At 45.2% G+C, this 12725-nt stretch overlaps 1 protein-coding gene across 1 annotated transcript; it reads left to right on the top strand.

Moving 5' to 3' along the window:
- Window positions 1-1854: 1854 nt before the first annotated feature.
- On the top strand, window positions 1855-11229 carry dnttip2 (deoxynucleotidyltransferase, terminal, interacting protein 2; the record flags this gene model as incomplete). The annotated part of the gene is made up of 7 exons (XM_083647560.1): window positions 1855-1929; window positions 4081-6773; window positions 7521-7659; window positions 7888-7983; window positions 8840-9004; window positions 9144-9253; window positions 10017-11229. 7 exons carry the CDS (start codon window positions 1855-1857, stop codon window positions 10111-10113), a joined length of 3375 nt encoding a protein of 1124 aa, XP_083503686.1. The 3' UTR covers window positions 10114-11229.
- Window positions 11230-12725: the final 1496 nt, after the last annotated feature.

The raw sequence follows: 12725 nt of genomic DNA on the forward strand, positions 1-12725 counted from the left end.
AATTAAGTCCAATTAAAATCTACAAAGTGGTGAATTGATTCAGTGAGTAATCAAATTACAAACAAGGAATTTGATTTAGCAAGTATGCAGTGCAGGCCAGGGTTACATCAATAGTGGAAGAAAAAGTAATACAGAAAAACAATCAAATTATAAAGTGAAAATATAAAGTCCTTTCTTTGGGGGGGGGGGGGCTTTCTGGTCTCGTTGAAGAGGCAAACTCCCTGTGAAGAGGTTCTGGGACGAGAAAACGAATAAAAAAAAATGTTGCTGTGTCCGTTCTCGGCTTCCGTAGTAATTATGTGATCAACGAACAATACCATTATTGTAACTTCAACTCGTTTACACAAATGCCACGCTGAATGTGCTCCACTCCACGGGGACACCTCGCCATTCCGAAGTGTCGGCATTCCGATCATTGACTTCTATGCTTTCGGAGAGGCGGCCCTTTTTTATCTCCAAAAAATGTTTCGCCGAGAGGTTAGGTTAGGCTTAGGCGTGGGGGGTGGGAGAGGTTAGGTTTAGGGTTAGGGTCTGGGGGAGGGTTCTTTCGCAATGGCGAGGTTAGGGTTAGAATTTTGTCGGAATGCCGGTATTTCGGAGTGCCGACATTTCGGAATGCCGAGGTGTCCCCCCACTCCACACTGTAATCTGTGCCTTTGCCTGTGCGTGTATCGTATGGTCGAGTCTAGTCGCTGCGGAAGTAGGGCGAACAGCAAGAGCTCATGCAAGAGCTCCGTTGTGCTTGCTGCAGCTGCTGGCAACTCATGCTGGCAACAATAAGACTTCCTGTCCCGTGAGCTAGCAACAATAAGACTTCCGGTTACCTTCAAAGTAAATGACGACCGAAACCCACCGTGGTTCAGCCAAAACCACGCCCTGTGCCCGCCTACGCAGCAGTCAAGCGCCGGGATTGGCCAGGAGCAAGTCTTTTGTCTTCTTTTGACAGCTGGAATCTCCCACACATTGCTCCCACACCACAAACACTGCATGACGCAGCCCAGCGATTTCATTAACCAACTGAAATTGCTCTTGATAGCGGACATTGACGCTATTAACGCTAATGAAAACGTAATACAAACTTTTAACACATTTCCCACACCACAAACACTGCGCCCAGCCCAGCGATTTTATTAACCAAATTGCTCTTGATAGCGGACATTGAAAATAAATTACTGTAATATATTAACACCAATCAAAACATAACACAAGCTTTTAACACACAATCGATTTTTAAACATACCCCTTGAAACAAGGTTAACTCAGGCTTAACAATTGTTAAGCGGCTTAAACTCAGGAACTCACATGGTCAGACAGGAAGGCTACAACCAAAAAAGTTCCGGCTGAAAACATGCATGCAACTTCAGTTCCTACTAGAATGGTTCCTAATCAGACATCAACATTGCGCTACTCCGCGGGGTTCCGCATTTCTGGGTGGCAAGTGAAGTCATGCTGAGCCCTCGTATAGGCATATAATAATAAATTTAAACATGCAACTGTTGGGATGCTGAATATAAACACTGGCTGTTAAACTGTTGGTACTGCAGGCTGGATGAAGTTGGAAGCTGCATAAAACATTTTAAAACCATCTAAAAAAAGTAAATAAAGTTAACTGTTGCTTCTCGTCTCGACATGGATTCCAAGCTGTGGAACAGGGAAGAGGATTCGTGAGCATGGGCGCCTGGCCAATCCCGGCGCTTGACTGCTGCGTAGGCGGGCACAGGGCGTGGTTTTGGCTTAACTGCGGTGGGTTTCGTAATAACGCGTAAAAAGATTATTTTACTTTGAAAAACGGCCCCGGAAATGCTTAATTTTACTCGTCTTATTGTTGCTGACTGAACAAGTAGTAGCAGCAAGATGGTGGCCACCAGGAGAGGAGTGCGTGTTCACTCCCCGACTAAAACAAATTCCGAACAATCCTCTGCTGAGCAAGTAAGTATGAGAATGAGACGTTTCCCATGTGGTCTAGATGTACACAGCTCATATATAAACTAAGTAACGTAAGTTAGCGGCGAGCAGAGCCTGACGCGTGTCTGTTCAGCTGCTCTCACGTGGCAGAGTGTCCACTCAGACTGACATGGTCGCACTTATAGTTTGTAAACATAATTTTGTGTTTAGATAACGAATGGAAAAGTAAATGGCTGGACAAAATGCTGAATAGGTGGATGGCCTGTTATCAAGACTGCATAAGATTACAATTTCGTTGAATAATCACTTGGCTAATTAATTCCTGAGTAACGATTACGTTAACGTTATAGGTGGAACTATAGGGGGTTGTATCAAGGGCTGCACACAGGGAATTCAAATACATTTTATTTTGTTTCTAACCCCATCACTTAAATCTGAAACTGTTTCTATGTGCTATATTGCTGCTTTGTCTGAGCTCTAAAATGTAAGCCCTGTTAAGGGTTTCGCTGCACAGGTTAAGAGGAAAGAGGAGTGGCAGCCATCCATCCTTATCCTTATATTATAAAAGGGAGCATGTGGGCAATGTTTCTCTGTTATCTGTTTCAATTGTTGTCATAAATCACTGATAATGTCATAAGTGATGTCATCAGTGATGTCACTTGAGCAATTGAGGCAACTGATGATGTCATAGGGAGTCAGTGATGTCATCAATTATGTCATACCATCACTGATGATGTCATCAGTGATCATACATAGGCATTGTTGTGACATCACTGATTGACACACACACACACACACACACACACACAAACACACAAGAGAGACAGAGAGAGAGGGAGACATTGCGTGCGCGCCAATAGGGCGAGGCCACGCAATGTATAGCCACTTATTAACATGCAGTGGAATCCTATTATAACCAGCTCCTAGCCGGTTGGCCTGCATGTTAAACTGCAATTAGCCGGCCTACGCGCACTCCCGCGAGTCCGAATCATATTCATCTCGGTCCCCGGTGTAGCATCCGCATTAGCGCAAAATCGGCTGCTGTTTAACTCTGGCTGCTCATGATCCTGATCATGTAGGCTAGCTGTTATGTGGGCAGGTGGTGACACTAATGAATCGTTCGGGCAATCGCTTATATCAACGAATTAAACAAGCAAACTCACGGTTTCCTCAAGTGCTGCAAAAACGGCTTGAATTGTTTGGTAGAGGGATCCCAACGCGCTTCAGCTATGCAGGCAGGCAGGTCCGGTATTACTGCTGCGCTGCTTGCTTGCTCCCATGTCAGAAAAAGCCTAACTTTTGTGGAGAGAAATACATTGAAAACTAGTCAGATATGACTTGAATGGCACTTGTAAAATAAATCACCCACAGTGATTGACGACGGTCCGACCACTATTTTGACTGGGCGGCTTTATGTAACAAAGGCGGAAGCGCACATTTTTGGCACATTGCCACCCCTCGTGGTCGGAATGGACTCCGTTAAAACGGCATGTTTTTGAATGCAGTTTGGTTAAAGATTCGCTAAAGCTGTTTCAATTTAGCACAGCGCCGACGACGACTCACACAACACGACAACTATTTGCCTTGTAGGGAATAACGTGCATGCTCCCGCACCCCCCCCCCCGCCCACTGGCAGAGAGAATACTGACCATTTCCAGCTGTTTCTAAACAAAGACCCCTCATGTTTAAAAAGGTAAAACCGGAAAATATCCTGCTCTGGTTAGCCAGACATGATCCAGACTTCATGTTTAAAAGCCACTGATGTGAGCTACAGGGCGAGCTGCGATAGCGACTAGGAATCGAGCGCAAAACAGCAAATCTTTTAAAACACTTTTTTTCTTGCAGGATCGGCACCCACGCAGTGTGATGCCAGACGATGCTACCCGAGATCTAGCCCGATAATGTCCCGCTGTTCTCCGTTCCTCTGCGATCCACTCTAAATCAGCATCACACGGCGTTCCATAAGGAAATTGGGGGGGTTGAGCTGTTACAACGCTCTCCTACCCGTGTCCGACTAAAGATATAATAATCTCCCTACGGAATGCCGTGTTGCGCTGATTTAGAGTGGATCGCAGAGGAACGGAGAACAGCGGAACATTATGGGGCTACCTGAGATCCAGCTCGCTGTATAGCTGATGTCACCTTATTATTGACTTTGTCTTATCTGCCACACAGGCCACTCCATCCACTGGTCGCAGAACCAGGAGCACTGCTAAACAAGCAGACAGTACTACCCAGCATGCCCAGGAAGAGGAGACCAGCAGCCAGCCTGATGATTGCGAGGGTGGATCCCCAGTATCGCCCCAGAGCCAGACATGCTCCATGAAAAGATGCAGCAGAGCGTCCAGGCTCCACAGTCCAGAGCAGCCTTCCTCCCCCGTGGGCTCCACCCATGAAGCTGACGTGTCAGACCTGGAGTCCTGCTGCTCCGCCGTGTCCGACATCGAACTTTCGACCCCACGCACCCGGGTGAAGAGGAGACCGCGCCGTTCAGCAAATCAAGAGGAAGAGGCATCTGAGGTGGAATCGTGTTCTTCAGCGGTGTCTGCATCGAAAGGGGGCCAGAGTGCTCGCCGGAGCACGAGGAAGAAGGCACTTCCGGAAAGTTCGCATCCAGCCGAGGTTGAGTCCTGCGGCTCTGCGGTGTCGGACTCCAACAGAGTCACCAGGAGTCAGAGAAAAAGCGCTCGCACCAGGTCATCAGGCAAGCGGCAAACTGAAGACTCTGAGCTCTCCGATGCCGACAGCTGCACATCCAGTGTCGCGGGCGCTGATGTTTCCGCGTCCACCACCGACAGAGATACTAGATCGAGTGGGCGAACCCGAGCCATCCCTATGCACCTGGACGAGGTCTCAGAAGGCTCTCAGTCGCCAGACCCAGTTGTTCGACGTACCAGGGCCACAAGAGGGAAGGCGGCAGCTTCTGTAGTTGTTCACGAGCCCCAGTCCTGTGAATCTGATGGGTTTGAGTCTGGGCCCAGCATGACACCGCGGAGGACGAGCACTCGTAGCCGGGGAAAGGCCAGGTCCACAGGTCCCACATCTGTGAACTCTGACTCGGACCTGACCGATGTGCATTCTCCACTGGGCAGCCCCTGCTCTGTGCGGGGCAGAGGGACACCTTGCAGCAGCCGCACAGGCTCTGGGACCAGCAGTCGGGCTGCTCCATCCACCAGGCTCTCACCCAAGGCTCTTGGTGTTCGTCTAGAGAGAACTAGAGCCCTGGACGGAGCTTCTGAGGTCGCTGTGTCGGAGGCAGCAGAGGAGGAGGAGGAGGAGGGTGAATTAAACGGCTCTAGGTTAGAAAGTACAGTGATTGCTGACCCAGAATGCACCCTGGCGGAGGAAGATATGACCCTAACCTTAGAGGAAGATGAGGAAGCTGTGACTGCATCAAATGACGTTCCACCAGAGGAAGCCGGAGTGATAGAAGTTGGACGCCGCGGCAGCGTGACCCTATCTGTGACTGCTGATGTGGAAATGGATGAATCTGCTAGTGCATTACCGTCTACCACCACTGCCCAGGAGTCGACAGACACAAAAGAGAATGGAAAGGGAGTGATTGTCATCACTGCAGAAATTGAGGTGATGGATACTCCAGCAGATTCCCAGGTCTCTCTCAGTCAGTCGGTAGCTGTTTCAGATAGTCCTTGTCCCACCAAAGAAGCCCAAGCTGTCGGTGAGCCCGCAGTAACAGCCAGCGACCAGCAGAGGGAGCCATCTGCTGATAACGAGGATGGAGACAGCTCAGATGTGGAATTGGTGCAGGAGGAAACATCATCACAGCCATTGGATCTTTCCTCTTGCCGATCAGTTTCAGTAACAATATGTAGAACATGTAGAAGGGCCGTTACTCCTGAAGTCACAGAGGAGAGTGAAGAGAAGGACAACGCCATGGAAATAAGTGATGTGGACGCCCAACCATCACAAACAGAGAGACTGGAGGATAAGCCTGTGGAGGGAGATGGTACTGTGGAAACACTGCCAGGTGGAGAGGAAGAGGAGGAGACAGATAGACCGGAGGATAAGCCTGTGGATGGAGATGGTACTGTGGAAACACTGCCAGGTGGAGAGGAAGAGGAGGAGACGGAGAGACTGGAGGATAAGCCTGTGGATGTGGATGGTACTGTGGAAACACTGCCAGGTGGAGAGGAAGAGGAGGAGACAGAGAGACTGGAGGATAAGCCTGTGGATGGAGATGGTACTGTGGAAACACTGCCAGGTGGAGAGGAAGAGGAGGAGACAGAGAGACTGGAGGATAAGCCTGTGGATGGAGATGGTACTGTGGAAACACTGCCAGGTGGGGAGGAGGGGGATGAGGAGGAGGAGATGGAGGTTAGTGCATTAAATGAAGATGCTCAGACAGTGGTTGGCTCAACTGAGGTGCCTCTCGCCCCCGCAGAGCCCAACGAGGTTGAGTCCATTCAGGTAACGTCTAGCAAGGAGCAGAAGGTAAATGTGGAGTCTTGTTCTGAACAGGAACCGGAAAACTCTGTCATTGTCAGCCAGAAGACGACAACGATCAGTCTGCTGGAGAGCAGCGAGGATGAGGTAGAAGAGGAGGAGGAGGAGGAGAGGGAAGGTTCTGAAGAGGAGGAAGATTTGGAGCCCATGGAAGAGGAGAGAGCAGGACCTTCCAAGAAGCCCGAGGCAGCCGCTTCGTCTGTCGATGGACTGTTCATGATTGACACGCGGCCCGGGCAGGAGGCTGACGGACAGTACCAGGCGGGTCCAAGTGAGAAAGGGGCGGGCACAAAGGGGGAGGAGGCCAAGCAGGAGGAGCAAGACGAGGAAGAGTTTGTGGACGAAGAGGCAGATGACGATGATGAAGATGCACAAATCCTCTTCTCCAGTAAAAATCCTCACTTGTAAGTGTATGCGAGGCAAAAGCTTCAGATTGGCACGCTAGATTAGACATGCACCCATGCACATGAATGTAAACGGTGAATGAATCAGGAGTGACTCAGGAATGAGTCGTCAACCCAGAAATGCAGCAGCATGGGTTCCCTCAGCAACATCATCTTCACAAATGAAAACCACTTGATTTTTGAAGCGTTTTCTGGCCATCACATTTATGCTTCAAAAGTCATAAAAGCGGTGTTCATTTGAGATGAATATATTGCTGAATACAAAGATCTAAGTCTCATAAACGTTTGTTAACCACACACCTTATTTCAGGCATCTAACCTAAAACCCATTGACTTTGAGACGAGGGAACGCAGGGCAATGCTAACTTCCGGGTTGGCCCACAAAACGATGTCATCTCTGCGGCTCTCTGTAGGCCCAGATTATGCAAATCTGTAGATGAAATAAGTTGAGTGAAGGCCGGTCTCTGAACGCAGTAGGGATTCTTCTCCCACTGAGCTCCCATTGTGGCAGCCTTCCTTAATTCAGAGGAATGTCAACATTGATTTTTCTTTTCTTTTCCTCCGGGATAATAAATCTGTATTACTTGAATATTGAATTGCCGAGCACGTAAAGACAGCACGGCCACACTCTATTTCACGCACATCTTTATCAATACATTTTCTATTCCCATCGTATGGAACGTGGAAGTGAGAGATGAGACACCACTGCGTCTCCTGAGGAATTTTCTCTGTGCCAATTTGTTTCAGGAAAGAGTTGTCCAGCCGTATTGACCCGGGCCTCAGAGTGAAGGAGCTCGGGGGTTTATACATCAATTTTGATGGCAGCAAATCAAAACCTGTCGCCAGTTCGCTGAAAAAACTGAGGGAACAGAAGCTCCAAGATGAGGTAAATAACTTTGATTGATTTTTCTTCCCCTTTTTTGAAGGTGATTTGTGATGCAGAATAAGCAATGAATTTTAGAGTTATGCAAGGATGGGTAAATTCAATAACGCTCGAGATGGTGTCATTCATGCGTTTTCTTTTTTTCCTCAAATCCTTTTTGACTTTGGCTCTTATCTCTGAGGAGCGGGAGTAGTTGTGTGTGTGTGTTGACGTGTGTCTGCCTGCCCACAGGTGATGAAGAAGAGTGTGATCAGTCCAGACTTTGAAAAGAAGGAGGCAGTGCCTCCATACAGTGAAGCCAAGCGAGCGTTAAAACTGAAACACCAAGTAAGTTGGGTGCTTAGCTCAGGGTTCCCCCACACATTCTCATGGATTACCATTTCAAAACTTTTCCATGGTGCACTATAGAATTTCCATGTAATGTGAGACGCTGAATCAATACTCTAAATTAATACTACACTGACTGGACAAATCTGACACACTGCATCACATTACATCGAAGCTATTGAAATAAAACATGAATCTTCTGTTAAAAAATATGAATATAAAATACAAGAATACAAGAACACTAAAATCCAATGCCACATTGTTGTAAAATACAAGAACACTAAAATCCAATGCCACATTGTAGGAGCCAATTGCCATTGTAGGAGCCTCTCTCTATAAGTAAGGACCAACCCCTTTATTCTGGTCAGGTGTTCCGCCCAGAAGAGCATACAGTTTTTGACCCTCACACACCCACGGTAGGCAGCTTGTTGCTGCCGTACCAAAGTTACCTGTTTTTTTGTTACTGGAAATGCTATGGAAACAAGGAGGATTAACAAGAAAATAAATGGAACGAGTATCAAAGCATGAAGTTTGTCTCGGACTTTGATTCATCAAACAAGGTAACGTGTGAGTCAATCAGGTTTAACCCTGGTGCAGCACCTCAGTGGCTTAAAGCATTGGCTTAGCTTCTACACACATTACCACGTTATGTCATCAGCTACACAAAATAAATTGCTATTAGGTTACATTACATGGAAGGTTATCCACAGATAGTACCAAAAATATGACTGTTAGTCATACATGCACTCGCTGCAAAAATCTGCTTCTTAGTTCTGTTTAGTTCTATTCTGTGCTTGTGAGGCTCTGCGACATGCTTCTACAATGCTTTCTGATGAATCATCCATGTCTTCCTCAGGCTGAGAAGAAGAAAACGACAGGAGACGGCTGGTTTAACATGAAGGCTCCTGAGCTGACTCCTGAGCTGAGAGGAGACCTCAAAGTCCTGAAAATGAGAGGCGCCATGGATTCCAAGAGGTTCTACAAGAAGAATGACAGAGATGGATTTCCTAAGTACTTTCAGGTCAGTAACTATTAAAATGTAAATTTTCTCTCTGTCAAAATAGAACAGTTCCTTGCACATATTCTGAGGGTTAAACGATCAACACCATACTATATAACATATTGCAGTAACATTTGTTTTTGGTGTGTGTGTGTTACAGGTTGGTACAGTGGTGGACAACCCAGCCGACTTCTATCATTCCCGTATTCCCAAGAAGGAGAGGAAGAGAACCATGGTTGAGGAGCTGGTGGCTGACGCCAATTTCAGGCAGTATGTTACCTGCCTCCTCTAGAGTCACATATACACCAACACACTGTATTTTTATTATATATATAAATATATAAGTATTCCCTCCAACATGATTACTCACTAACTGTAGTATTGAAAGTTGATGAATCAATTTAGGGAAAATTAAGGCCCTTAAAAAGTCTTAATTGCCATTTGACGAGGTAACATTTTGTAGCTGTTGTGCTAATAGTGTTAAATGGGCACATCATACTGTCTCATATCGACCGCAGAGCCCTGAATTGAATTGATATCTTATTGTGGCAGACTTTGTGATATCAGCAAATATTGTATCGTTTTCCAAATAATCTATAATATTGTATCCTGATGAAACTTGTGAGCTCTACCCCTGTGACAAAGGTGACGTTGAGGTCTTAAAATATATAGAAAATGTCTTAAGGTCTTAAAATGTATTGAATTTAACTTCAGGATTCCTGCATATACCCTGTATAGTAAAGGGAAGACCGGTGTATTATGCAGGTTCACTATATTCAAGTTTTTCTTTTAATGATCAAAAGAAAAGGCTTTTGCAAAACCTTAAAGCAGCGGTTCCCAAACTTTTCCAACTCGGGGGCCCACTGAAAATCTCTATGATTTGGCTGCCCACTTGCAATAACTCTGTGGACCACCAGAGGGCCGCGGCCCACATGTTGTGAATCGTTGCCTTCAACTTTAAGGCTTAGAGGAAGCACACATTTTGATTGAATAACACATGCTGTTTGTTTCTTTCTATCCCTTCTCTTACCAGCAACAACAAAAAGAAATACCAGCAGATCATGACAGACAGAGCAGCACAGGGAGCTGGCAAGAGGAACAAGAAAAAGAATAAATTCCATAAGAAGTAATGACGACGAGACCTGGCGTGATGAAAACTGGTTTGGAGAGCGTTTTCAGAGATACTTCAACAAAGGTTGAGCTGCAGTTGACGGGAGCATGAATCCTGTTTTGGGACTCATCAGCTCATACAAGAACTTTCAGATCCTGAGATGGACTTTATGTTGAGACAGTTTGATGATTGATGAAGATAAGTTTAAAACAGATTAGAGGAAGTAAAGCTGATTCAGTAAACATGAAAATGAATTGAAAATGTGTATTGCTTTGTACATTTATCAGTAAATATGGTGTACATGGTTAGATTTGCTCTTTTAATCAAATGGTATTTTGCAAATGTTTTGCAACGTCACCGATTGAAAGATCTTTTTAGACTAGCACCAATTATGTGGGTCTTAAAAATAAATTCCCTGCTTACCAACGTGAGGGTCATGTATGTTCAATCCCCCATGTTACCTCCGGCTTGGTCGAGCATCCATACAGGCCGTGTCTGTGGGTGGGAAACCGGTGGGTTATGAGCCCTGGTTGCTGCGCTGGTGCCTCCTGTGGTCAGGTTGCCTGGGAGGAGAACTGCGGGGTAATAGCGTGATCCTCCCACGCACTATGCCCTGCCGGTAAAACTCCTTGCTGTCAGGTGAAAAGAATCGACGAAGCATGTGCTAGTCTACAACTCTCCCCTGATCGTGGAGCAATGACCGAGACAACAGGGGGAATTGGCCAAGTACAATTGGGGAGAAAAATCCGAGGGGGGGTGGATAGATATATATATATATAAAAATTAGTAGATAAATCCTAAATTTATTTTTATTCAGAAACTGAAACATTGCTTGTGCTTCAAATTATTTTGGAGAAATAGGCTTGACTGAGTGAGCTTGAACACAGGATGAGTGGGAATAATGTAATCATAATCAATGTGTCATTTACAGTAAATTTTTGGCTAACAAGAGACCAGTGTAAATGTACTTGTGTAAGTATAAATGTAGTGTGCACACAAATGAACAGGTTGAAATGGCACAGGTCAGTCAATACATGGCAGATTAAAGCTACATGTGAGGAGCAAATATTTGTGCTGTTAATTCTATTTCCTCTGTTCTCAGTAAATCAATCCATTGAGAACTGAATGGTGAACTGTACCCTATTCAGCAGAGTTTAAATAAAATATCGCAATGTATTGCTGTTGCTGTTCAATATCCTAAAACACTCATTGGTCAATGGTAAAAAATTAAGAGGAAATTGTGAAAGCCGATTTAGTACCTGGAAAGATCTCGTCCAGGTGGCATATCAAAGACTGCAGGATACTGTGCATCCTGGTGGCTCACCTGGTAGCACATACGACGGAGGCTCGGGTCCAAATCCGACCCGAGGTTCTTCGCCGCATGTCATCCCCTCTCTCTATCCTCACCTTTCCTGTCTGCCTACTGTCCTATCTAAAAAACGAATTGGGAAGAGATCCAATCAGAAGAGAAGAAGTTAAACATCTGTGTCTGTATTGCACATTCAAACCTTAAAACAATTCCAGAATAACATTAATATATCTTTACAATAAGTTTGGAAATTCTAATTAATAGTTACGGTTTTCTTTGACTAAGATGAGATGAAAATACTTAGACACTTAGTTGATGAAAACTTGACTAAATAAAATCAGGATGAGGTTGACTAAATATGATAAGAGCTTAAGAGAAAGTGGATTATAGCTCACTCAGATAAACATGTGAATGTTGTGTAATATACAAAGGTTGTTGGTTCAATCCCAGCCTCAGGCAATTTCTTAAAAAGTACTCACATTATAAGCTGCAGCATTGATCCTTCTTTATCATCACCAGTAGTTTGAACACTGATAGAAATAAGCTGATGAAGGAGACTAGTCAGTCCCTGACTCTAGCTCAACTCACTGGTACTTAGTCAGTCCCTGACTCTAGCTCAACTCACTGGTACAAATCTCACCTGTCTCACTCTTTATGCTCCGTGTTATTGACAGTGTGAATACAGTGTGTAGAAAACAATAGCTCAGTCGGCTGAGCAGCTGTAGACAGCAATCCAACTCTCTGAGCTAGTGGGTCATAGTGATTAAGACTAGAAGATTAAAGTATAGTCTTTATGCATCTTAAAATATGTTTTGAAGGGACCTTTTAAGTTGAATAGTATTTGAATTATATTAATATGACGTGAGTTTCTATTCGCCTTGCACAGAAAACCTTTTACTTTTATACTTGAGCACCTTTCAGAGCCTGTACTTTTTTCCTTTTACTTGAGTAATTAAGTTGAATCAGTACTTCTGCTTTACCAGTCTTTTTTTTTTTACACGAAAATCTGTACTTCTACTTAATCAGAGCAACAATGTGATTAAATTTGGAATGACAAGAAAAAATTACACGTCTGTGCAATAGGCTAAGTAGGCCTAAATAACTCAGATATAGGGTTTGCAATTGTAACGTTCCATATAATGAATGCTTGTTGATTTAATGATTGTTTTGCACCTGCTGCTCACGTTTGAGATACTTCTGGCTCGCCTGGAAAGAAGGTGGGAGCAGCCGAGTACAGTCAGCCAATCAGAGGCAGAGAGGGGCGGGTCATGCCTTCGCCTAGCCTTCCCATCATGGGAAAAAAAATATCGCTTGAGGTCATG

Source organism: Poromitra crassiceps (assembly GCF_964638095.1).
Source record: "Poromitra crassiceps genome assembly, chromosome: 12".
Classification (NCBI taxonomy): Eukaryota; Metazoa; Chordata; class Actinopteri; order Beryciformes; family Melamphaidae; genus Poromitra; species Poromitra crassiceps.